Source organism: Pseudophryne corroboree, chromosome 4 (genome assembly GCF_028390025.1).
Source record: "Pseudophryne corroboree isolate aPseCor3 chromosome 4, aPseCor3.hap2, whole genome shotgun sequence".
NCBI lineage: Eukaryota > Metazoa > Chordata > Amphibia > Anura > Myobatrachidae > Pseudophryne > Pseudophryne corroboree.
The window spans coordinates 137038407-137066141 of NC_086447.1; the positions used below are offsets into that span (position 1 = coordinate 137038407).

Genomic DNA, 27735 nt, shown 5'->3' on the forward strand with positions numbered 1-27735 from the left:
ATATATACCTGCAGTAGTGATATATATATATTTTTTATATCATTATCATCTCTATACTAGCAGACGCAGTACGGTAGTCCACGGCTGTAGCTACCTCTGTGTCGTCAGTCACTCGTCATCCATAAGTATACTAGTATCCATCCATCTCCATTGTTTACCTGAGGTGCCTTTTAGTTGTGCCTATTAAAATATGGAGAACAAAAATGTTGAGGTTCCAAAAATAGGGAAAGATCAAGATCCACTTCCACCTCGTGCTGAAGCTGCTGCCACTAGTCATGGCCGAGACGATGAAATTCCATCAACGTCGTCTGCCAAGGCCGATGCCCAATGTCATAGTACAGAGCATGTAAAACCCAAAACACAAAATATCAGTAAAAAAAGGACTCAAAAATCTAAAATAAAATCGTCGGAGGAGAAGCGTAAACTTGCCAATATGCCATTTACCACACGGAGTGGCAAGGAACGGCTGAGGCCCTGGCCTATGTTCATGGCTAGTGGTTCAGCTTCACATGAGGATGGAAGCACTCAGCCTCTCGCTAGAAAAATGAAAAGACTTAAGCTGGCAAAAGCACAGCAAAGAACTGTGCGTTCTTCGAAATCACAAATCCACAAGGAGAGTCCAATTGTGTCGGTTGCGATGCCTGACCTTCCCAACACTGGACGTGAAGAGCATGCGCCTTCCACCATTTGCACGCCCCCTGCAAGTGCTGGAAGGAGCACCCGCAGTCCAGTTCCTGATAGTCAGATTGAAGATGTCAGTGTTGAAGTACACCAGGATGAGGAGGATATGGGTGTTGCTGGCGCTGGGGAGGAAATTGACAAGGAGGATTCTGATGGTGAGGTGGTTTGTTTAAGTCAGGCACCCGGGGAGACACCTGTTGTCCGTGGGAGGAATATGGCCATTGACATGCCTGGTGAAAATACCAAAAAAATCAGCTCTTCGGTGTGGAAGTATTTCAACAGAAATGCGGACAACAGGTGTCAAGCCGTGTGTTGCCTTTGTCAAGCTGTAATAAGTAGGGGTAAGGACGTTAACCACCTCGGAACATCCTCCCTTATACGTCACCTGCAGCGCATTCATCATAAGTCAGTGACAAGTTCAAAAACTTTGGGCGACAGCGGAAGCAGTCCACTGACCAGTAAATCCCTTCCTCTTGTAACCAAGCTCACGCAAACCACCCCACCAACTCCCTCAGTGTCAATTTCCTCCTTCCCCAGGAATGCCAATAGTCCTGCAGGCCATGTCACTGGCAATTCTGACGAGTCCTCTCCTGCCTGGGATTCCTCCGATGCATCCTTGAGTGTAACGCCTACTGCTGCTGGCGCTGCTGTTGTTGCTGCTGGGAGTCGATGGTCATCCCAGAGGGGAAGTCGTAAGACCACTTTTACTACTTCCACCAAGCAATTGACTGTCCAACAGTCCTTTGCGAGGAAGATGAAATATCACAGCAGTCATCCTGCTGCAAAGCGGATAACTGAGGCCTTGGTATCCTGGGCGGTGAGAAACGTGGTTCCGGTATCCATCATTACTGCAGAGCCAACTATAGACTTGATTGAGGTACTGTGTCCCCGGTACCAAATACCATCTAGGTTCCATTTCTCTAGGCAGGCGATACCGAAAATGTACACAGACCTCAGAAAAAGACTCACCAGTGTCCTAAAAAATGCAGTTGTACCCAATGTCCACTTAACCCCGGACATGTGGACAAGTGGAGCAGGGCAGACTGAGGACTATATGACTGTGACAGCCCACTGGGTAGATGTATTGACTCCCGCCGCAAGAACAGCAGCGGCGGCACCAGTAGCAGCATCTCGCAAACGCCAACTCTTTCCTAGGCAGGCTACGCTTTGTATCACCGCTTTCCAGAATACGCACACAGCTAAAAACCTCTTACGGCAACTGAGGAAGATCATCGCAGAATGGCTTACCCCAATTGGACTCTCCTGTGGATTTGTGGCATCGGACAACGCCAGCAATATTGTGTGTGCATTAAATATGGGCAAATTCCAGCACGTCCCATGTTTTGCACATACCTTGAATTTGGTGGTGCAGAATTTTTTAAAAAACGAGAGGGGCGTGCAAGAGATGCTGTCGGTGGCCAGAAGAATTGCGGGACACTTTCGGCGTACAGGCACCACGTACAGAAGACTGGAGCAACACCAAAAACGCCTGAACCTGCCCTGCCATCATCTGAAGCAAGAAGTGGTAACGAGGTGGAATTCAACCCTCTATATGCTTCAGAGGTTGGAGGAGCAGCAAAAGGCCATTCAAGCCTATACAACTGACCACGATATAGGAGGTGGAATGCACCTGTCTCAAGCGCAGTGGAGAATGATTTCAACGTTGTGCAAGGTTCTGCAACCTTTTGAACTTGCCACACGTGAAGTCAGTTCAGACACTGCCAGCCTGAGTCAGGTCATTCCCCTCATCAGGCTTTTGCAGAAGAAGCTGGAGACATTGAAGGAGGAGCTAACACAGAGCGATTCCGCTAGGCATGTGGGACTTGTGGATGGAGCCCTTAATTCGCTTAACAAGGATTCACGGGTGGTCAATCTGTTGAAATCAGAGCACTACATTTTGGCCACCGTGCTCGATCCTAGATTTAAAACCTACGTTGTATCTCTCTTTCCGGCAGACACAAGTCTGCAGGGGTTCAAAGAACTGCTGGTGAGAAAATTGTCAAGTCAAGCGGAACGCGACCTGTCAACATCTCCTCCTTCACATTCTCCCGCAACTGGGGGTGCGAGGAAAAGGCTCAGAATTCCGAGCCCACCCGCTGGCGGTGATGCAGGGCAGTCTGGAGCGACTGCTGATGCTGACATCTGGTCCGGACTGAAGGACCTGACAACGATTACGGACATGTCGTCTACTGTCACTGCATATGATTCTCTCACCATTGAAAGAATGGTGGAGGATTATATGAGTGACCGCATCCAAGTAGGCACGTCAGACAGTCCGTACGTATACTGGCAGGAAAAAGAGGCAATTTGGAAGCCCTTGCACAAACTGGCTTTATTCTACCTAAGTTGCCCTCCCACAAGTGTGTACTCCGAAAGAGTGTTTAGTGCCGCCGCTCACCTTGTCAGCAATCGGCGTACGAGGTTTACTTCCACAAAATGTGGAGAAGATGATGTGCATTAAAATGAATTATAATCAATTCCTCCATGGAGACATTCACCAGCAGCAATTGCCTCCACAAAGTACACAGGGAGCTGTGATGGTGGATTCCAGTGGGGACGAATTGATAATCTGTGAGGAGGGGGATGTACACGGTGATGAATCGGAGGATGATGATGAGGTGGACATCTTGCCTCTGTAGAGCCAGTTTGTGCAAGGAGAGATTAATTGCTTCTTTTTTGGTGGGGGTCCAAACCAACCCGTCATTTCAGTCACAGTCGTGTGGCAGGCCCTGTCACTGAAATGATGGGTTGGTTAAAGTGTGCATGTCCTGTTTATACAACATAAGGGTGGGTGGGAGGGCCCAAGGACAATTCCATCTTGCACCTCTTTTTTCTTTCATTTTTCTTTGCGTCATGTGCTGTTTGGGGAGTGTTTTTTGGAAGGGCCATCCTGCGTGACACTGCAGTGCCACTCCTAGATGGGCCAGGTGTTTGTGTCGGCCACTAGGGTCACTTATCTTAGTCACACAGCTAACTCATTGCGCCTCATTTTTTTATTCTTTGCGTCATGTGCTGTTTGGGGAGTGTTTTTTGGAAGGGCCATCCTGCGTGACACTGCAGTGCCACTCCTAGATGGGCCAGGTGTTTGTGTCGGCCACTAGGGTCACTTAGCTTAGTCACACAGCTACCTCATTGCGCCTCATTTTTTTCTTCTTTGCGTCATGTGCTGTTTGGGGAGTATTTTTTGGAAGGGCCATCCGGCCTGACACTGCAGTGCCACTCCTAGATGGGCCAGGTGTTTGTGTCGGCCACTAGGGTCGCTTAGCTTACTCACACAGCTACCTCATTGCGCCTCTTTTTTTCTTTGCGTCATGTGCTGTTTGGGGAGTGTTTTTTGGAAGGGCCATCCTGCGTGATACTGCAGTGCCACTCCTAGATGGGCCAGGTGTTTGTATCGGCCACTAGGGTCGCTTATCTTAGTCACACAGCTACCTCATTGCGCCTCTTTTTTTTCTTCTTTGCGTCATGTGCTGTTTGGGGAGTATTTTTTGGAAGGGCCATCCAGCCTGACACTGCAGTGCCACTCATAGATGGGCCAGGTGTTTGTGTCGGCCACTTGGGTCGCTGAGCTTAGTCATCCAGCGACCTCGGTGCAAATTTTAGGACTAAAAATAATATTGTGAGGTGTGAGGTGTTCAGAATAGACTGAAAATGAGTGGAAATTATGGTTATTGAGGTTAATAATACTTTGGGATCAAAATGACCCCCAAATTCTATGATTTAAGCTGTTTTTTAGGGTTTTTTGAAAAAAACACCCGAATCCAAAACACACCCGAATCCGACAAAAAAAATTCGGTGAGGTTTTGCCAAAACGCGTTCGAACCCAAAACACGGCCACGGAACCGAACCCAAAACCAAAACACAAAACCCGAAAAATTTCCGGTGCACATCTCTAGTTTGCACTGGCGCCATGGATCCAGGAACTGGACAGGATTCTGGCTCGGATCTCCTACACAGCATAGCGAGGCATCTGGAGGGATTGGAAAATTCCCAGCAACATTTGGCGCAGTGCCTTCAAGAGATATCCACTCGGCAGGATTCCATCCAATCCTCTCTAGCGAATACTACTCCTGCCTGTCGACCAGAGTCACAAGTTTTTCAGCCCGTCCTGGCATCATTGGGATCATCACCATTCTCTCTCCATTTGCCAACCCCCAACAAGTTTGACGGGTACTCTAAACTATGCCGTGGATTCCTTAATCAGTGCGATGTGCACTTTACGTTACAGTCAGCCAATTTCCCAACGCAAAAGACGAAGGTGGCGTACATAGTCTCCTTACTCTCAGGGGCAGCCATGGAATGGGTCTCACCGCTCTGGGAAAGAGATGATGCTCTGCGGAGTGACTATCCAAAATTTCTAGCCACTTTTAGGAAGATCTTTGATGAACCGGGATGCTCGACATCAGCATCCATTGAGATTATGCGTCTACGCCAAGGGAATAGGCCAGTCGGCCAGTATATCATTCTGTTTCAAACCTACGCCCCTGAACTACAATGGAACGAGGAAGCCTTGGTTGCAGCGTTTTGGAGTGGCCTTTCTGACCGTTTGAAGGATGATCTAGCGACTCAAGACTTACCACCAAAACTGGATGATCTCATTTCATTATGTAACAAAGTCGATCTACGATTCCGGGAGAGGCAGGCCGAAAAAAGCAAGGGCGATCGCTATCGTTTCCGCCCTGTACCTCTGGCACCCCCTCCGCTAGCAGTAGATTCTCCTGATGAACCCATGCAGCTGAACCGGGCCCGACTTACTCCTGAGGAGCGCCAGAAATGGCGACGAGAAAATTTGTGTCTTTACTGTGGGGCACCGGGACACATGGTGGCATCATGCCCACAGCGTCCAGGAAACTCCCGCTCCTAACTGGGCTAGGAGACACCGGGTTAGGAGTCTTGTCTTGGTCTCCAAAATCCTCTGAACCTACTCTACCAGTCACTATTGAACTCTCGCAAGGTACTAAGTCCATTCTCTCTCTTTTAGATACAGGAGCAGCAGAGAATCTCATCACAGCCCATCTGGTTCAGCAGCTTCAGATCCCTGTGCAAGATTTGTCCCGTTCCATTTCGTTATCTGTGGTTGATGGAAGCCGTATTCCTGGTGGAGTAATTTCTCAACGGACTCTTCCTATTTCAGTTGGTATCAGTGCTCTTCATAAAGAGCAATTGGAACTTTTAGTTATACCCAAGGCATCACATGAAATTGTGCTGGGTTACCCCTGGTTTAGTAGCCATAACCCGCATATCGATTGGCACTTCATGCAAATCTTATCCTGGGGGAAGACTTGTTTGACCTCTTGTTTGCTGTGTATCAAACCACTCAATAAAACCCTTGTCACATCACCCCCGCAGATTCCGTCTCAGTACGCTTCCTTCTTCGATGTCTTCAGTAAACAGGGAGCAGATATCTTGCCACCCTATAGGAAATGGGACTGTCCTATAGACCTCGAACCAGGGAAAGATCCACCCAAAGGTCAGACATACCCTTTATTAATTCCAGAAACTAAGGCTATGTCCGAGTATATCCGAGAAAACATGGCCAAGGGGTTCATTCGGTCATCTACCTCACCAGCCGGAGCTGGGTTCTTTTTTGTCCAGAAAAAAGATGGGGGGTTAAGACCTTGTATAGATTACTGGGGCCTGAATCACATCACGGTAAAAAATCGTTACCCTCTATCCCTCATTTCCGAATTATTTGATCGATTCAAGGGAGCGACCATCTTCTCCAAACTAGACCTAAGAGGAGCCTACAATCTGATCAGGATACGAGCAAGCGACGAATGGAAAACCGCGTTCAATACCAGGGATAGTCATTTTGAATATCTCGTCATGCCATTTGGTCTGAGTAACGCCCCTGCCAAATTTCCAAAATTTCGTCAACAAAATTTTCCGAGACCTTCTATATCAATCTGTCGTGGTCTATCTGGATGACATCTTAATCTTTTCCCCAGACCTTGGGACACATCAACGACACGTCCTAGAGGTTCTACGTAGACTGCGGGAAAACCATCTGTATTGCAAGCTAGAGAAATGCATCTTCGAGCAGGTTTCAGTTCCCTTTCTGGGGTATATAATTTCAGGCTCCGGATTACAGATGGATTCGGAGAAAGTACAAGCCATATTGAATTGGTCAAGACCTTCCTCTCTTAAAGCAGTGCAGTATTTTCTAGGGTTCTCTAACTACTATTGGAAATTTATTAGAAGATTCTCCGCCTTGGTAGCCCCATCACCGCTCTTACTCGAAAAGGAGCAGACCCGTCTCATTGGTCCCCAGAAGCAGAGTCCGCTTTCCATCTGCTTAAACAAGTATTCATATCGGCACCAGTATTAAGGCAACCAGATATAAATAAACCCTTTTTCCCTCGAAGTGGACGCCTCCTCGGAAGCGGTAGGAGTGGCACTCTCTCAAAGGTACGAAGATTATAAGTTCCATCCTTGTGGTTACTTCTCGAAGAAGTTTCTTCCTGCCAAAAAGAACTGCACTATCGGGGAGCAGGAGTTGTTGGCAGTCAAGCTAGCCCTAGAGGAATGGCGATACCTGCTGGAAGGAGCTAACTTCCCTATTACCATTTATACAGATCATCGGAACTTAACCATCCTGAAAGATCTAAAATGTCTGAGTCCGCGTCTTGCTCGTTGGACCATGTTCTTCTCCCGCTTTTCGTTCATCCTGACTTATCGGCCAGGATCACAGAATCTAAAAGCAGATGCTCTGTCACGGTCCACTACTTCCATTGAATCTGAAGAACCTCCTCAAACACACCCCGTCCTAAATGCAAAAGTTTTTGCCTCCACTCATCTACAACCTCCTGCAGGGAAAACTTTTGTCACTCCCCAACTAGTGAAGAAACTCATATCTTGGGCTCACACTTCCTGATTTTCAGGTCATCCAGTTGTTCACAAGACAATGGAATTTCTGCAAAGATCCTATTGGTGGCCCACGCTGAAAGCAGATGTGACAGCCTTCATTTCCTCCTGCGTTAAGTGCGCCCAACACAAGGTCTCTCGGCAACCTCCAGCTGGGAAATTACTGCCTCTTTCTGTACCCTTTCAACCGTGGTCCCATTTATCAATGGACTTCATAACAGATTTACCTTCTTCTAGAGGCTACACTACAATCTGGGTGGTGATAGACGAATTCTCCAAAATGGCCCACTTTGTACCATTGAAGAAATTACCAACAGCGTCGGAATTGGCCCATCATTTCATTTCCGAGATTTTCAGGCTTCACGGTCTTCCCACCGAAATAGTGTCTGATCGAGGGGTGCAATTTGTAGCAAAGTTCTGGAAATCCCTTTGCACAGCCTTACAAATCAAATTGCAGTATTCCACAGCCTATCATCCACAGTCCAACGGTTCCACGGAGCGAGTTAATCAAGATTTGGAGACCTTTCTACGCATTCACCTTTCCTCTTCTCAGGATGATTGGGTAGAACATTTACCTTTGGCTGAGTTCGCCCACAACAATACTTACCATTCTTCTACTGGGCTTACGCCCTTCCTCATTGTTTACGGAGCCCATCCTAAAGTTCCAGCATTTCAAAGTCTACCGGCATTCGAATGACCAGTAGTGGAAACTTCCCTTAAGCGTTTTTTGAACATTTTGAATCGGGTTCAAACCAATCTTCAAAAGGCTTCTCTTCGTTACAGGAAATGGGCTGATAGAAAACGAAGAACAATTCCTAGTCTCAAGGTAGGAGACCAAGTTTTGCTTTCTACAAGGAACTTACGCTTATGATTATCTTCAATGAAGTTTGCCCCCCCCCCCCGCTTTATAGGTCCTTTTCCAATTGTAGGAATAATTAATCCAGTGGCTTATAAACTCAAACTACCCCCTTACCTCAAAATTCCTTCTTCTTTCCATGTTTCCTTGCTAAAACTTTTAGTTTTGAACTGATTTCGGAGACTGTTACCACGACCACCCAAAGTACTCACCCAGAGTGGAATAGAGTTTGAGGTTAAAAAGGTACTTGACTCCCGAATTCGTTACGGTCGGTTACAGTACCTATTGGACTGGAAAGGATATGATCCGGAGGAACGGTCCTGGGAGTACGCGACAGATGTTCATGCCCCAGCATTAGTTCGCAAATTTCATTCTGACCATCCAGAGAAGCCTAAATTGTGTCCAGGGGCCACTCTAAAGAGGAAGGGTAATGTCACGGTCTGGCGGGAGACTGTGCAGGGGAGCCGGCTCTTACCTGTCCGGTCCCTTTGGAGAGGTCCAGCTGGCGGAGGTGCGGGCTGCTGGCGCTGGGCAGGGTGTGCTGGGAGGACAGGCAGGGGCACTGGTTGGCAGCTCAGAAGACTGTCAGCATGTCCCTCCGGCAGGGGTTAGCAGTGCTGCTGTGGAGCCAGGGCTTCTGTGAACAGGCTGGGCTGTGTTCCCAGTGGCCATCTTGGATGTGGGCAAAAAGCCTGTCTTGCCCACACTTCACCAATTTATCACTTTCCTGTGGCCAATTAGCTCTGAGCAGCTGCTATAATTCAGGAAGGCCTGGAGGAGGGAATTTGCCAGTGCAACGTCTTTCACAGTATCTGTGAAGCTCTGTGCTCCCACAGCATCTCCAGTGTCAGGTTCTTGTTACAGCAAATTACCCAAGCCTCCTGTTATAGCCTTACGCAGACTGCCGACTCTGTTCCCATGCCCTACCCAACTACCTGTTCCGGACGCCGCAGTAACCAGCCTTCGGAATTCCTCCTTTAAAGTACTGGGTCACGGTTCAGGTATCCTCAGCCACCCGCTAACCTACAGTCGTATCTCTATTCAACTGTCTTTGGCAAACAGTGTTCAACTACTCCAAGTAATAAATGCGCAAGACCTTCATCCATCCTGCTCGTTTGTTATTCAGAGATCCAAGTGCACCAGAATCATCTTCCCCAAATCTGGATCCACAAGAATCCTCAGACGTTACAGACCCTCTATATGCCCAGCTCTGCAATAGTAGCATATACGCGAGTACATGTGGCACATATGTGTGCCAGGTACACAAGAAGTACTGTATACTGTTGCACATGCGCCAAAAAAGAGACATCATAAACCCTGCCTCCAATTGTTTAATTAAAATTCATTAAACTTCCTTTTTATTCCTAAAATACTGCTTAAGTCTTATTTAATTATAAATGAATCATGACAGGTGGGAGACATTGGGATTCTCTTTGAAATCTATGTCACTTTAATGGTTTTGAATATTTTTATTCTATGGCTATTGATGCACTATTGTATAAACGCATGTCCCCATGGTGTAACATGATAAAAGTATAGGACTAACCCAGATGACTAGCACCTCTTGTGGGTCCATACTTTATGTGCTTCTGAGGCCAAAGAGGCTCTATGGCCACCACAAGCAAGGTAACATTAACTTAATGCCACATACTGACTTTCATCTAAGCCAGTAGTTCTCAAACTCGGTCCTCAGGACCCCACACAGTGCATGTCTTGCAGGTCACCCAGCAAGTGAACAGGTGTATTAATTACTCACTAACACATTTTAAAAGGTCAACAGGTGGAGCTAATTATTTCACTTGTGATTCTGTGAGGAGACCTGCAAAACATGCACTGTGTGGGGTCCTGAGGACCGAGTTTGAGAACCTGTGATCTAAGCCATAGGTCTGCAAACTCGGTCCTCATTACCCCATACAGTGCATGTTTTGCAGGTAACCCAGCAGGTGCACAGGTGTATTAATTACTCACAGACACATTTTAAAAAGGTCCGCAGGTGGAGTTAATTATTTCACTTGCGATTCTGTGAGGAGACCTGCAAAACATGCACTGTGTGGGGGGTAATGAGGACCGAGTTTGCAGACCTATGATCTAGTACTCTTGTTTCACATATTAAAATCTTGCTTCTGATAGTGGACCCAATTCAAACTTTTATAGCTAGAAACTCTCTCAGATCCTTCTATCAGGAGATACACATTTTTACACACCCATATATTCTGCTATCTAGACAAGCATTCTTAAAAATGCTGGCACATTTCTAATAGACATTTTCTATATTACCCTTAAATCTATAAGATATACTTAAAATGTTATGTATTCAGGAGTTTTAGAAAATTAATACTTTCAAGGACATTCCTAGAAATAAAATATTAATGTTTTGCAACTGGAATTCTCAACACTTAAAATAAACCATTGACAGTGATCTTTTTATTTATGTATACTATGCTCTAACTAAAAGGGGCATATTCAGTAAAGTAGTTTTGTGAAAAAAATCTCCCAAAAGCTTTACGCACCCACCCCCAGAATGTATGTAGGGGACACCACATCAGATATCAGAGATACTGTATCTGAGATATTTGCTGTGGTTCCACTTTCCCCATTTCTGATCGCAATTACAATGCTATATTGATTTATCAGTGAAACATGTGCCCCTGTAGCTAACGTCCAACGATGTAAAAGGAGGAGGCAGTGACAAAATACGTTTTCGGTCTATCAAAATGGCCTCTAATTGGATACTGCGATAATAACCATCAGTCGAAAAACGCACAATTCGTCCGTTTTGATCCACCTCTAATTGTATACTGCCCAAAGTCGCAGATGAAGCACAATGGAACTTGGCATGAGAAAAAGCCGAAGCTGCTGTATCGTAGCACTTCCTGTGCAGATTCAGACTCATTCACACACAGATATAAAAGTGTTGCACATCAGATTAATCATTGTAACCTAGCAGTAGTTTTGTCACTCCCAGCTTGATTTATGCAAATAAGAGCGAGAAAGGAGCTTTGCACGTCCAAGTCGTCTGGGACCTGGGGCGCCGATATGGGCTATTTGCTGCAAAGTGAGCAACAGTCTATGAGGACACATCTGCAATTAAAGATACACAAGTTCAAGGACAACGTTAAGTTGGGTAAAAACCACAAAAGTCCAGCAAGGAAAATGGAAAGCTGTTGGGTTTAAATAGACCAGTTAATCCTCTAATTAGTCATTAATTAGGAACAGGCAATGTTCTCTGAGTAATTAGAAGTCCTTATAAAGCGTCTGTTAAAAACTTAATTTGTAAGAGTAACACTTTCAGTGGCAGACATACCCATAGCATATTCAGTTCCTGGCGTTATTCTCCTGTCTCAAGGGATGTCCTGACCTAAAGATGTCCTTGTTCCAATTTGGTCAGTGTAATATCGCCATCTCGCCAGGACATTTTATATTGGCCCCCGCTATCTCTTTTCTGGACCCACCCATTGTACCAGCTACTATAAAATATTTTGAAATATTTTTGAATTAACAGTTCTTTCTGACAGATACTCATCTTCTCCATCAACCCTGTTTGGATCAGGTGCAAGGTTTAAGCACATAAGAAATGGACTCTACCGAATCAAAAGAGCCGATTAAAAAACTGGGTGTCTCTTCATGGAATCAGGGAGTTTAACATGAAATGTCACAGGATTTATTTGTGTTGAGCTCTCAAAGGACATGGTAAACTTTTCATGCAATTTTGAAGAGGGAACCTTTAATGTCATGTATACTGTGGTCAGCAATCTTTTATTCCCACACAGAGCCGGCTCTACCATTAGGCAGCTTTAGGCGGCTGCTAGGGGCGCCAGCACCTGGAGGGCGCAACTGAATTCATCTAGCAAAAACTGAAGCATGTCTCTGTATTCGGCCTCCTCCTTTTACACTGCGCTGCCTGCTGCAGGTCTAATCAGGTGCAGCGACCGCTATCAGACTGTACCACATAGTGCCTCAGTGCTTCCTCCATGCTGACACGCGTAACATCAAGTCTTGTGCAGGTACATAGGAGGCGGATGTAACTATGGCCCCCGAGGAGCGCACCTACGGCCACTCCTCATAGCCCTGATGCATTTCCTCTGTGGGAACACAGACAGTATAGATCTTACAGCCCTATGGGTGGTTTACAAACAGCATAATAGAGAAACACAGGCACTGGGGCACAATACAGTACAAATGGAGGGGAGGGTTAGTAATGAACTTACACATGAGGGGATAGAACATAAAAAGGAGCATACAAATATATTTATGTCTGTGTGTATATAAATTATTTATGTATACACATACAACGAAAGGGATGTACCGGCAAACAATACCGGCACCAGAATCCCGACACCTGTCAGAGTTCTGATACCAGAATTTCGACATCTGGCATCCTGAATGTTAGTATGCCATGGAGGGTTAGATTTAGGCTTAGGCTGTGGGAGGGAGGGCTAGGGTAAGGGGTAAGGCTAATTAATTTAATTCAAAATGTCGGGGTTATGGTGGTCGGGATGCCGCTGTCAGTATTCGGGCCGCCAGTATCCCATACCCAACCCCAAATAAATATACCAACCACCCATTTAGAGTATATAGAAGAAAAAAGTGAAATTGGCCTCAGTGTCCTATATGATTCCTAACGTGGCAGCTAGCGTGTATACATAAAGAATAGATGGCACTCAAGGACATTAAAGTTAAAGTATATTGGGGCAGATGTATTAACCTGGAGAAGGCATAAGGAAGTGATAAACCAGTAATATGTGCAAGGTGATAAAGGCACCAGCCAATCAGCTCCAGTATGTAAATTAACAGTTAGGATCAGATTGGCTGGTGCCTTTATCACCTTGCACATATCACTGGTTTATCACTTCCTTATGCCTTCTCCAGGTTAATACATCTGCCCCAGTGTGAGCAAAGTCACAAAATTTGGTGACGTTGTTTACAATATACATTATCATTTTACAAGTCCTTCAGTGTTGTCCCTTTTCTCTGTATGGGCAAGATGTACTAAGCTCTCCACGCCGCACAATCTCCCCTTCTCTGCGCTCCCGTTTGCCTACTCCAGGTAACCGCTCTCCTCCCACTGGCAGGCGCTGCCCTTCAGTCCCCGTAGTTTCCGCACTGAGGTCAGGAGTAGTAATGGTGCCCAGGAGGAGAGAGTTCCAGGGTCCCTCAGTCCAGTGAACGCATGACGGGAAGCTGTGTCGTGAGCAGGAGAATAGGAACGGGGTAGTGCGGCTGAGACAATGCAGTGTCCCGAGTGTCCACGGCGGTGAGGAGGTGGAACAAGTGTGGAGAGGGAGAACTAATGCGAGCAAAGAGCAGCGCCGGCCTTTACCATGGAGAAGGCAAACGGGAGCGCAAAGCAGGGGAGATTCCACGGCAGGAGAACTTAGTACATCCCGCCCTATATGTATAATGATGCAATTCATCCCAGCCCACCTAGTGGCCACCTGAATCTCCCCTCTGAGAGGTGGTGGTCGTGGGGTTTACAGGTTAGGGCGCTAGGCTGAAGCTTTGCTTAGGGTGCAGAGAGATTTTGCATCGGCCCTGCAAGGGTCGGCGCTTCCATTAGGCAGCTTTGGGCAGCTGCCTATGGGCACCGGGACCTGAGGGGGCAGCCCGCTAAGACTGCCTGGTGGAAAAATGAAGGATATCTCTGAAAGCGAGACATCCTTGTCCTGGATTAGGGGTTGGCATCCATAGGAGCAGCGCAGTTTGTCATCAGCTGCTCAGGGAGTCAGGCACAAGTAACTCCCAGCCATAGAGATCAGTGCCAGCAAGAGTGGATGCAGAGCTCACATGCAAGCGTCAGGGACAGAGGAGGACAGCGTGTCACCCACTGTCGGAACTTCCAGGTTCCCTGCAGGCGTCTTTGTGGCACTGCGCAGAAGCTGCAGCTGTACCCGGCCAGCGCTTTCAGCTCCAAGTCCTGAATTCTTGCCAGCACCTGACTGGATCCGCCCCCACACACAGTATAGTCGCCGTGGAGAGCAGAAGAAACAAATCTGAGGTGAGGAAAGAATCTCCCATCAGCATACACAACACTGAACCGCCGGCACAGTGCGGGATCCTGTATCCCCGCCCCCGATGCTCTCTTCCTCCCCAATGTTCCCAGGTGAGGTCCTGTGTCCCAGATCCCCCCTGATGTCCCTAGGTCCTATGTACCTCTCCCCCCCCCCCCCTCCGATATCCCTAGGTCAGAATGCGTGTACTAGGAATTTGTCTTCGGTTTGCTATACAACAGCCAAGTAGGTAACAGATAAGCAGGTGTTTTTTTTTTTTTTTTGGGGGGGGGAGGTGGGGCAAGTAGAGTCATACAGATAGGAATACAGTAGGGACACAAGCGAGTTACATGTACATCTAGTCAGCCAATGTTCAGAAATTCAGCAGGTGGACCGCTTAAGGAAAGAAACTTTTGAGGCTTCTGGTGGTCCTATGTACATCTTCTCCCTCTCTGATGTCCCTAGGTCCACTGTAACTCTCCCCCCCCCCGATGTCCCTAGGTCCAATGTACCTCTTCCCCCCAGATGTCCCCAAGTCCTATGTACCTCCCCCCCAATGTCCGTAGGTCCTATGTACCTCCCCCCAATGTCTATAGGTCCTATGTACCTCTTACCCCCCTGATGTCCCTAGGTCCTATGCCCCTCCTCACCCTTCCCCATCTTGTGCCCAATGTCATGTGCCACCATTTCCCCCTCGTTTACTGTACATTCCTGTGTCACCTCCCCCATGTCCCCAGGTCCTGTGTTCCACCTCCCCCCCTGATGTCCCTAGGTCCTGTCTCCCTCCTTCCCCTTCCCCCATCTTGTGCCCATGTCCTGTGCCACTCCCTCCCACTCAGATTCCCAGGTACTGTGTCACCCCTTCCATCTGGTGTGTCCAGTACTTGTGGCACCCCCCCCCCCCATGTCCCCAGGTCCTGTGTCCCTCTAATCCCTCTCTCAACCCTCATGTCCACAGGTCCTGTGTCATCTCCTCCGCCTCATGTGTACTGTATTTGTCCTGTGTCACCTCACCTCATATCCCCAGGTCCTGTGTTCCTCCATCCCCTCCTACCCACCTCATGTCCCCATGTCGCCCCTCATGTGCCCATGTCCTGTGTCACAGCTTCACCGGGCTCCTCCATCCCTTCAGGGGGTCAGAAAGATCAAATTTTGCCTAGGGTGCTTAGAAACCTTGAACCGGCCCTGCATAGGGACAGTAACCACTGTGCAAGGTGCCTACAGCATAACTGATGTCTAGATTATTCATGATAGAGGAATCCAGTGACATCAATGCAATCTAGTAAGCAGTTTTCCATCTGGGTACTGGTTTCAATTTGTGTTATTTATTCAGTTACAGTTAGCAAACAATACCAATAAATCGACCAATTGAACTACAGTATAAGCTCAGTCGGTGTATTGGTCTTGACGTCTGCCACAAATTCTTTGATCCCTGCTTCCTGCGCTTGAAATGTATTGCAGCTGGTACGCAGATAGCAACAGGTTGCCGACCTGCTATTTGCTATATAAAAAAGACCCAAGACTATGTCCTGGCGCTATAAATTTATAAAGATTGATACAAATTATAATGGAAAAGATAACTCAGCAGCAAAAACCACTACACATATGCTTGTGAACATATGTTAGTTATAACTGGGTCACAAATAACCCAAATATAATAGTAACCACTTAGTATATAGAGATTTGCGCTATTATAATTCATCATATACCTAGTCTGATATGGGGGAAAAGTAAAGTGTACCACTGTTCATACTCTATAAGATAATATTTATTTTTAAACAATATATAATATATTTAATAAAAATGTATAAAATGACACAACCGGCTGTGAACATATAGATTTACATACACCAATATGCAAAAGCTCTTGTATGGGGAAATTAATATTCTATCTGTATATAGTTACCACACATGGGCCAAAATTTACTAAAAAATCGAGTTTGTCCGATTTGTGTTTTTTTTTCTAAGTCCCAACACGGGAATTCACTAAGCACAAATCTCGGCAGTGTTTGGGCTATTCATAATGGTTTTAACGGCAAAGTTCAGAAATACGAATGAATAGACCATCGGTCAAACGCAGCTGTTATTTCATACAACACGGGTATTCACTATTCATTCGTATTTGGGTGTTAGTCTCTGAGTGCTCAAGTGCGGGTGTATTTTTTTGCGAATCGTTAAAAAAAGCAGCAAAAAAATAAACCTGCTTTTTTCAGTCGAGTTTGGATAACCATGCATGGATCAGTGAGATCTGTGCATGGTTATCTATGGGAAAGGGTCTGTTTAATGTAAAAACTGGGGAAAAAATTTGCGTGGGGTCCCCCCTCCTAAGCATAACCAGCCTCGGGCTCTTTGAGCCGGTCCTGGTTGCAAAAATATGGGGAAAAAATTGACAGGGGTTCCCCCATATTTTAACAACCAGCACCGGGCTCTGCGCCTGGTCCTGGTGCCAACAATATGGGGGACAAAGAGCGTAGGGGTCCCCCGTATTTTTGGAACCAGCACCGGGCTCCACTGGTCAGAGAGATAATGCCACAGCCGGGGGACACTTTTATATAGGTCCCTGCGGCCCTGGCATTAAATCACTAACTAGTCACCCCTGGCCGGGGTACCCTGGAGGAGTGGGAACCCCTTAAATCAAGGGGTCCCCCCCTCCAGCCACCCAAGGGCCAGGGGTGAAGCCTGAGGCTGTCCCCCCATCCAAGGGCTGCGGATGGGGGGCTGATAGCCTTGTGAAAAAAATAGAATATTGTTTTATGTAGCAGTACTACAAGTCCCAGCAAGCCTCCCCCGCAAGCTGGTACTTGTAGAACCACTAGTACCAGCATGCGGTGGAAAAACGGGCCCGCTGGTACCTGTAGTACTACTACAAAAAAAATATCCAAATAAAAACAGAACTCACACACCTTGAAAGTACAACTTTATTACATACATGCACACCTACATTCACACATACTTACCTATGTTCACACGAGGGTCGGTCCACTTCTCCAAGTAGAATCCATGGGTTACCTGAAAATAAAATTATACTCACAAAAATCCTGTGTAGATCTGTCCTCTTCTGAGCTTGTAATCCACGTACTTGGCAAAAAAACAAACCGAATAACCCGAACCACGCACTGAAAGGGGTCCCATGTTTACACATGGGACCCCTTTCCCCGACTGCCGACCCCCCGTGACTCCTGTCAAAGAGGGTCCCTTCAGCCAATCAGGGAGCGCCACGTCGTGGCGCAGAGCCCGGTGCTGGTTGTTAAAATATGGGGGAACCCGTCAATTTTTTCCCCATATTTTTGCAACCAGGACCGGCTCAAAGAGCCCGAGGCTGGTTGTGCTTAGGAGGGGGGACCCCACGCATTTTTTTTCTTGATTTTTAACACTTTAATTTTTTTTAAAAAGGTGCACAATGAAGCCCTGCATGGATCTCACAGATCCGGCCGGGAGTCAGTCCTTGTGTTTTGTCAGGCAGTGTTTTACTCATCACTCCCGTAAAACACTGCCTGACATTACGAATCACATCGACATCGGAAAAAACTAATGTGGAAAACTCGGCAGCTTAGTAACTGACCGTATCAGGATTCAAAAAGTTGCAGTAAAATGCACCCGATACCATTCGAGTTCAAACACCCTTAAAAACGGCTAAAACACGAATATTAGTAAATTTTGGCCATGGAGTCTCTGGTAAAGGCAGCGGTTATCCAATGATATATCCACAATTAGACTGTTATATATTGTTCAAAAAATAGGATTTTGGTTACCTACCGGTAAATCCTTTTCTCGTAGTCCGTAGAGGATGCTGGGGTACACATTAGTGCCATGGGGTATAGACGGGTCCACCAGGAGCCATTGGCACTTTAAGAGTTTGAGAGTGTGGGCTGGCTCCTCCCCCTATGCCCCTCCTACCAGACTCAGTCTAGAAACTGTGCCCAAGGAGACGGACATCTTCGAGAGAAGGATTTAACACAGATAGTGGCGAGATTCATACCAGCTCACACATACTGTACAAGGCACATCAAGCTAACTTAGCTTGAAAACTCAGCAACCTGAAAGCTGAAAACATTACTTACCAAGTAACAATGCAGTGCTTACTAAAAACAAAGTTGTACTGAACCAGATAACAATTGCACGAAAACGAAGCACTGGGCGGGCGCCCAGCATCCTCTACGGACTACGAGAAAAGGATTTACCGGTAGATAACCAAAATCCTATTTTCTCTTATGTCCTAGGGGATGCTGGGGTCCACATTAGTACCATGGGGATGTACCAAAGCTCCCAGAACGGGAGGGAGAGTGAGGAGGCTCCTGCAGAACTGATTGACTGAACTTCAGATCATCAGAGGCCAAAGTATCGAACTTGTAGAACTTTGCAAACATGTTCGACCCATACCAAGTTGCAGCTTGGCAAAGTTGTAACGCCAAGACACCCCGGGCAGCAGCCCAGGAAGACCCCACCTTACGAGTATAGCGGGCCTTGACAGACGTAGGACACGGCAAGCCTGCCGTAGAATACGCATGCTGGATAGTGAACCTGATCCAGCGAGAGATCATTTGCTTAGAAGCAGGACACCCAACTTTCTTGGGATCATACAGGACAGAGTCCGATTTCCTGTGACGAGAAGTCCTCTTCACATAGATTTTCAGAGCCCTTACAACATTCAAGGACTTTGATGAAATTGAGGAGTCAGTAGCCACTGGTACCACAATAGGTTGGTTGATATGAAATGCCGACACAACCTTCGGAAGAAACTGCTGACGTGTCCGGAGCTCAGCTCTATCTTCGTGCAAGATCAAGTATGGGCTTTTACAGGACAAAGCCCCCAACTCTGACACACGTCTAGCAGAAGCTAAAGCCAACAAAGTGACAGCCTTCCACGTAAGAAATTTGACCTCAACCTCCTGTAGAGGCTCGAACCAGTCCGATTGGAGGAACTCGAACACCACGTTAAGGTCCCAAGCCACCGTAGGTGGTACAAAGGGAGGTTGGATGTGCAGAACTCCCTTCAAAAAGGTCTGAACCTCAGGGAGGGCAGCCACACCAGCTTGTAGGAAGAGGAGAAAACCGTCCCAGTTGAAACTCCACCACAGGAAATCTCTTGGACTCACACCAAGATACATAATTTTTCCAAATTCGATGGTAATGTTTAGACGTTACTCCTTTCCTAGCCTGTATGAGGGTAGGAATAACCTTCTTCGGAATGCCCTTCCGAGCTAGTATCAGGCGTTCAACCTCCATGCCATCAAACGTAGCCACGGTAAGTCTTGATAGGCGAATGGCCCCTGCTGCAGCAGGTCCTCCCGAAGAGGAAGAGGCCTCGGCTCTTCTTGCAGTAGATCCAGAAGATCCACGTATCAAGCCCTTCTTGGCCAGTCTGGAGCAATGAGGATCGCTTGAACCCTTGTTCTCCTTATGAGCTTTAGAACTCTTGGGATGAGTGGAAGTAGAGGAAACACGTACACCGACTGGAACACCCACGGAGTCACTAGTGCGTCCACCGCCACTGCTTGCCGGTCCCTCGACCTGGAACAATACCGCTGAAGCTTCTTGTTGAGATGAGAGGCCATCATGTCGATCTGGGGTACGCCACAAAGATCTGTTACTTCCTTGAACACCTCCGGATGGAGGCCCCACTCCCCTGGATGGAGATCGTGTCTGCTGAGGAAGTCCGCTTCCCAGTTGTCTACTCCCGGAATGAAGATTGCTGAAAGCACCAACGTGTGCTTTTCTGCCCAGAGGATGATTCTTGTTACCTCTGCCACTGCAGCTCTGCTCTTCGTTCCGCCCTGTTGATTTATGTAAGCCACCATTGTCACATTGTCTGACTGCACTTGAATGGCCCGATTTCTCAGAAGATGGGCCACTTGGAGAAGACCATTGTAGACGGCTCTTAGTTCCAGAATGTTTATCAGCAGGCCGGCTTCCAGACTTGACCACCTTCCTTGGAAGGTTTCCACTTGAGTGACTGCGCCCCAGCCCCAGAGACTTGCATCCATGGTTAGAAGGATCCAGTCCTGAATCCCGAACCTGCGGCCCTCCAGAAGGTGAGGTAATTGCAGCACCATAGGACTGAAATCCTAGCCTTTGGCGACAGACGTATTCTCTGGTGCATGTGTAGATGGGATCCTGACCACTTGTCCAGGAGATCCAGTTTGAAGGACCGAGCGTGAAACCTCCTGTACTGCAGAACCTCGTAAGAGGCCACCATCTTCCCCAGAAGGCGAATGCACTAATGAACTGACACCTGGGCTGGCTTCAGGACATCCCGGACCATCGTTTGAATCACCAACGCTTTTTCCTCTGGGAGAAACACCCTCTGCACCTCCGTGTCGAGGATCATTCCCAGAAAGGACAACCTCCTGGTTGGTTCCAATTGTGATTTTGGAAGATTCAGGATCCAACCATGTTTCCTGAGAAGCTGGGTCGTGAGTGTTATGGACCGTAACAGCTTCTCTTTGGACGATGCCTTCATCAGCAGATCGTCCAGATACGGAATTATGTTCACCCCCTGTCTGCGGAGGAAAATCATCATTTCCGCCATCACCTTGGTGAATACCCTCGGTGCTGTGGAGAGCCCGAATGGGAGGGCCTGGAACGGAAAGTGACAGTCCAACAATGTGAAACAAAGATAAGCTTAATGCGGCAGCCAAATCGGAATGTGGAGGTACGCATCCTTGATATCCAGGGAGACTAGGAATTCCCCCTCCTCCATACCTGATATCACTGCCCTTAGAGACTCCATTTTGAACTTGAACACCCTCAGAAAGGGGTTTAGTGATTTTAAGTTCAGAATGGGCCTGGCCGAACCATCCGGTTTCGGTACCACGAAAAGGTTCGAATAGTAACCTTTGTTATGCATATGAGGAGGTACTGGTACAATAACCTGTGCCTCCACCAACTTCTGGACGGCTTCTTGCAGGACAGTCCTGTCTGCCAGCAGAGCTGGCAAGCCTGATCTGAAAAATCGGTGAGGAGGGAGATTTTTAAATTCCAGCCTGTACCCCTGGGGCACAATATCTTGCACCCAGGGGTCCAGGCCGGAGGACACCAAGACATGACTAAAATGTCTGAGTCTCGCTCCCACTGGCCCCACCTCTGGGGCGTGCAGTCCACCGTCATGCGGAGGACTTTGGTGTACCTACAGCAGGTTCCTGTTCCTGGGAACCTGAAGCTGCAGGTTTCTTGAACTTGGGCCGACCTCCCCGAAAGAAGGTGTTGGACGGCTTGACCTTTCTGGGCTTGTTATACCGAAAGGGCTGTGATGTAACTGAAGAAAAGGGTTTCTTCGGAGCAGGTGTAGCTGAGGGAAGAAAGGGTGACTTACCAGCCGTAGCTGTGGAGATCCACGCATCTAACGCTTCCCCAAAGAGAGCCTGACCTGTGTAGGATAGGGTCTCCACACTTCTCCTGGATTCCGCATCGGCAGACCACTGGCGCAACCACAGTCCTCGACGAGCTGATATTGACATGGAGGAAATCCCAGCAGCCATGGAACCCAGAAATCCTGCCGAATCCTGAATGTTACGTAAAAACAATTCAACATCACATTTCTCCATAGTATCCAAGTCCTCAAGTAGCGTTCCTGACCATTTTACTATAGCTTTGGCAATCCAAGCACTGGTAATAGTGGGACATAGGATCGCCCCAGAAGCCGTGTACATGGATTTGAGCGTATTATCAATTTTACGATCAGCCAGCTCTTTCAAGACGGTAGATCCTGGAACAGGTAAAACCACCTTTTTTGAGAGTCTGGATACTGACACGTCAACAATAAGCGGGTTTTCCCATTTTTTCCTATCCTCTACCGGGAAAGGAAACGCTACCAGAACCCTCTTAGGTATCTGGAATTTTTATCTGGGTTTTCCCAAGTCTTTTCAAATATAGCATTTACCTTTGACGTAGGGAAATTTAGCGAGGCTTTCTTATTTTTAGTGAAGTAAGCCTCCTAAACCTGCTCGGGTGTTGTATCAGCAATATTCAACACATCCCTAATAGCCTCTATCATCAACTGCACCCCTTTTGCAAGAGATGCAGCCCCCCGCAACACATCCCCGTCACCGTCTGCAGTATCAAAATCGGTATCATCCTGCATGATCTGAGCAAGAACACGTTAATGTGAATATACAGCTGGGAGCCCTGATGTACCAGAACTGGGCCAGACTGCCATAGAGTTCTGTTAAGCCTGAGTTGCAGATTCATTTTGTGCAACCCTATTTGAAATCTGAGAAATCATAGATTTGATAGAGGATAACCACTCAGGCTCCCTTGCTGGAATCTGTGCTAAACCAGTGCAATCCTGATTACATGGAATGGGATCATCCTGAGAGGACATATCCTCTGCAGCATATGACACAGAGTCCCTGGACATTGCTTTAAGGAGACCACAGACACTCCACACACACAGGGGAAGGCAGACAGAGTTTCACCCCCGAGAATGGCAAGAGAGACAAAGAGATTGGAGCCAACCCACACACATCGCTTTTAATATAAAGGGAGACCCCCTATCAGCGCTGACTGTGCACCTTAATAGGTTACACAGTCATTTTGCAGCCCCCCCCCCCCCCTTCTACAACCCCCTGGTACTGTGATAGATAGCTGGAGTTGCTGTGGAGGGACTTGCTCTTCACTGACAGCGTTGTACAGGCAGGAAAATGGCGCTGAACCCTGCTGGGTCCGCTCTGAGGAGAAGCTCCACCCCCAAAATGGCGCTGTCTTTCCGCTCTTCGTAGGATTATACTGGCCTGAGGATTTGTGCTGGTTGAGGGACGGGGACCCCGACAGGCTGTGTGACCAGTGTAGGGTGTAGGCGCTGGCTCAGGGCGCCCCTCACAGCGCCGCACTATGTACCGCTGAGCCTCCGGAGTGCAGTTAATACTGTGCTCTTACCCTATGCCGCCACCTTCACACCGCCCCCCCGCTTGCTAGGGGGACCGGTGACTCACTCGCCACATATGTTCAGCTCTGTAAGGGGGTGGCGGCATGCTGCCGGGGTGAGCGATCCCCTGTGGCGGGGAACGATCTATCCCCTGAGGAGCTCAGTGTCCTGTCAGCGGAGATAGTGGCTCAGACCCCGCAGGGCAGACACTACTCCCCCCCCATTGGTCCCACGAAGCAGGGAGGCTGTTGCCAGCAGCCTACCTGTAAAATAATAAACTCTAAGATAAACTTTACTAGAGAAACTCTGTAGAGCTCCCCTAGCTGTTACCGGCTCCTCCAGGCACATTTTCTAAACTGAGTCTGGTACGAGGGGCATAGGGGGAGGAGCCAGCCCACACTCTCAAACTCTTAAAGTGTCAATGGTTCCTGGTGGACCCGTCTATACCCTATGGTACTAATGTGTACCCCAGCATCCTCTAGGACGTAAGAGAAATAAATATTATCATATAGAGTATGAACAGTGGTACACTGTACTTTTTTCCCATATTTTCCCCATATCAAACTATGTATATGTTGAATTAGGGATGCGGTTATTTTACTGGCGGTTAGGGGACCGCTAGTCACTATACCAATGCCGGAATCCCAACCTGGTGAAATCCTGACAGTTGGCATGGCATTTGATAGTCTGAATGGCATAACCAGGTACTCATAATGCCCTGTGCCAGTATTAAATGGGGAGGAAGTTACATGACCTAAACTGCGGGATCCCGGCGTCGGTATGGTGACTGGCCCAACCGCCGGTCACCCATACCCAACCTGATGAATTATAATAGTGCAAATTGATAAATACTAAGTGATTTGCTACATAAAAGCAAGGTGTGTTAGTGCCACACGCTTCAATATATGTTAAACCTACCGACTACACCAAAGTCTTCTGACATGTTTTTTTTTACCCAGTTTACTGACATTACTCTTTGTGGCTGCAGAGTGGAAGAAGCGTACAGGAGAATGGAGAACCCCGGATGTGTCATCATCGATGCCAGCTCACCAAAGGAAACTGTATTACAAGAGGCATTGTGCATTATAAAGGAGCACTGTGGGATCTAATTGAGAATATTTAGGGTGCTGTATAGAAATCAAGAGGTAGAGATGAGTGCATATAATTTTATTGGCATGGGCCCTCACAAGTTAGTTGCCCTGGAAATGTGTTGTGTGCCATTTAAAAGATGAGTGTTTTAGTGTAAATTATAGTAGTGTTACCAGGAAGGCAAGTAACACTAGTGTTTGCAGTAGGACAATTGGCTTCCCACGTCCCTCACCTCTGAGAATGTTATCATACTGTGTCTGTGTATTAATGTTCTGTGGGCACCAGTTTTTCATTCTGTAGCCGAAAATTGATCCTAAAACAAAAGGAAACCAGTTCTCTTGTCAACGTGAATGCACTGTTTTCTACAGTCACTATTTCTTAGGTGCTGTATAAGGTTTTACAAAAATAAGGAAAAATAAAGACAGTTTTTACATTATTCAAAACCTTTATTTTAAATAATACAGTTATACTAATAACTAGGTCAAAGCTAGTACATGAAGTGAGATTGGGGACAGGACGCTACAGAGGATTACTCCACTAGACGGTATGCTGTTAGGGCCCATCACCCTCCTGGCTGTCACCCATTCTTTCTAGTGTGCCCCAACTCACAGTCATTGTCCCTGATCCCTTCTGTCTGCCCCTCCCAGGACACTAGGCTATGGAATAGTGCACCTGATATTATCTGTCACTGACTTGATTATATAGGAATCTCACTGTTGTATGTTTTCACTTTACTGTCTGTTTAAATATATTGTATTATGTGTGTTTTATTGCAGCTTTCCCTGTGCTGTGTTACAGACACTTTGTGTCTCTATATTAATAAAATAATAATAATAATAATAATAATAATAATAATAATAATAAATAATAATAACTTTGCTATGATTTACAGTTGAAATTGTTGTTGAGAAACTACATGGCACCTGTTACATTTCTGATTTAAGCCATAGTTCAGAAATAATACAGTATATCATTTATTTCATCAATTTGTCTACGAATAATTAAAAAAATGTTATTCTGAAATGTAGAATTTTTTTCTTGTGTTTTGTGGTCATATAGAACAAAGCGTTTTCTGATTATAGGACATTCTGAGACTCCGGGAGAACGTGCTGGTTGTGCTACACATGTACCCACGTGATCTTACACGTAATTGCCTGCTGCGTGCGTCTCTCTGCGACTCGTTTGTAAGATCTCTCTAGGCACATCTGTACTTCTGAACAGACAAAAACCTAATACACCCACAAAAATATACTAAAGGTGTATATGTATTAAATAATTATAAGGTCCTTAAAAATGCACATACTGTATCTTGCAATCACATGCAGTACTCTGCTTATCTGGAGTCCTTATTGAAGCAGACATAGGTGGTCATTCCGAGTTGTTCGCTTACTAACTGCTTTTTTTTTTAAATTCCATCTGTTTTTATTAATTTTTCAAACAAACAAACAAACAAACAAACAAACAAACAAACAAACAGACAGACAATCATAACAATACAACAATAACAAACCAACATAAAAGGACATGCGCTATGTGTACATAAATGTAATTCAGCACAATCGTATATACAAACACATCTACATTAATAAAGTTGCAAACAATTACAGGTTAACAAAACGAGTGTCGTGCTTTCTTTACAGTGGTACATGCAATGGTGACATATGAAATGACCAGGTATCAGTGCGAGGCAGAAGCCCGGGTACACTGGTATAGTGGGGACGAAACCCACCTATCCCAAATCTTATAAAATTTATCCGGGGCTTTCCTAGACATATAGACAAACTTTTCATTAGACACAACCGAGTTTACTAACGGGATCCATTTGTTGATATCAGGGCCCATAGTCGCCATCCAAGAACGAGCTATCAGTACCTTGGCCAAAACACATAAATTAAGAATATATCTTCTAGAATTAGCATCCAAAATCTCCTCATCTATGACCCCCAGGATACACACAAGAGGGGTAAAAACGTAAAAGGGGATTCCCGTGGAGGCCATCATCCGCACCACCGCTTGCCAAAAGTCCCGCACCACCGGACAGGCCCACAGTAAATGCCAGAAGGTACCATCCATAGAGGCACACTTCGGGCACCCAGCGTCACCCCGTCCCCCTATGCTAACCAGACGAGTGGGAGTGATGTAGACTCGGTGTAATATAAACAATTGTATCTGTTTAACTCGAACCGAGGTAGTAGCGGTACGTGAACTCCCCAAGGCCTCCTCCCATACCTCTAGAGAAACCGGTCCCAAATCAGCCTCCCATTTAGATTTCAGGTGGGAGAGACTGTCAGAGTGGTGGGCACCGAGCAGAGCGGAATAGAGAGCAGAAACCGTCCCAGAGCCCAAAGTATCTGTCAGGAGCAGGTGAACCGGGGACTTCCGAAGGAGAGGTGGAGCATCGCTAAACTGAGACGTGCATGCCTGTCGGAGCTGAATATATCTATAATAATAGTATGCGGGTACATTAAACTCAGCCTGCATTTGCCCAAAAGAAATAAACGTGCCCGAGGAGTACAGTTGATTAAGGGAAGAAATTCCCCAGCGTCCCCACACCGATCCCATTTGTAGGGACATGAAATGTGTGAGAGCACGAGTGTGCATCAATAGGGTGTCAGGATCCCAACCCTCCACCCCCAGAACCGAGTGTACCCGTCTCCATTATTGCTTGTTTAACCAACGGCATCTTAAGGAGTGCAACATTATCGCTAAGGAGGAGCTGGAGGGGTGATAAATTGATCTTAGATGCTAGCAATACGTAAGAGATTAATAAGTCCCCAGACGAGTCAGAGACCCAAGGAATTAGATGGAATAATTGAGCTGCTAGGTAATAGAACCTAAGTTTAGGGAGGGCCAGACCACCCAAGTCCCGAGGCCTAGTTAGGGTATCCAATTTAATGCGAGCTCTACGGTTGGCCCAAACCAGTGAGGACAAGAGACCATCTGTAATACTAAACAATCTCTGGGGGAGATAGACAGGGGAGTGTTGGAAGATATACAGCATTTTGGGTAATACTACCATTTTAATTAGGTTTTTTCCTTCCCGTAACAGTAAGTGGCAATTTACTCCACACCCTGACCCGAGACCGTAGATAGTCCATTTGTGGACGTATATTAAGATCAATAAATTGCGAGGACCGGTTGGTAACCCATACCCCCAGGTATTTAAAGGAGTCCACCCATCGAAGCGGCAGGCCCCCGGGCGGGCCGACAGGACAGGGGCCCCTAAGCGGAAGGACGCATGACTTATCCCAATTGATGGACAAACCAGAGAATCCCCCAAAAGTGTCAATTACTTCCAAAATATGAGGCATAGTGGTAAAATAATCAGGTACGAACAGCAGAATATCGTCTGCATAAAGAGCAATTTTGTCTGCCCTGCCACCCAACCGGAGGCC

General features: G+C 46.8%; 1 protein-coding gene across 1 annotated transcript in view; it reads left to right on the forward strand.

Annotated features, from left to right (window-relative positions):
- Positions 1 to 25957, forward strand: part of LOC134909056 (UMP-CMP kinase 2, mitochondrial-like) — a 36493-nt gene extending 10536 nt beyond the window's left edge. The window contains exon 5 of the mRNA XM_063915460.1: positions 24240 to 25957. Within this exon, the coding sequence (XP_063771530.1) occupies positions 24240 to 24360 (121 nt within the window). The 3' untranslated portion in view covers positions 24361 to 25957. The remainder of the gene's footprint in view (positions 1 to 24239) is intronic.
- The last annotated feature ends 1778 nt before the right edge of the window (positions 25958 to 27735 follow it).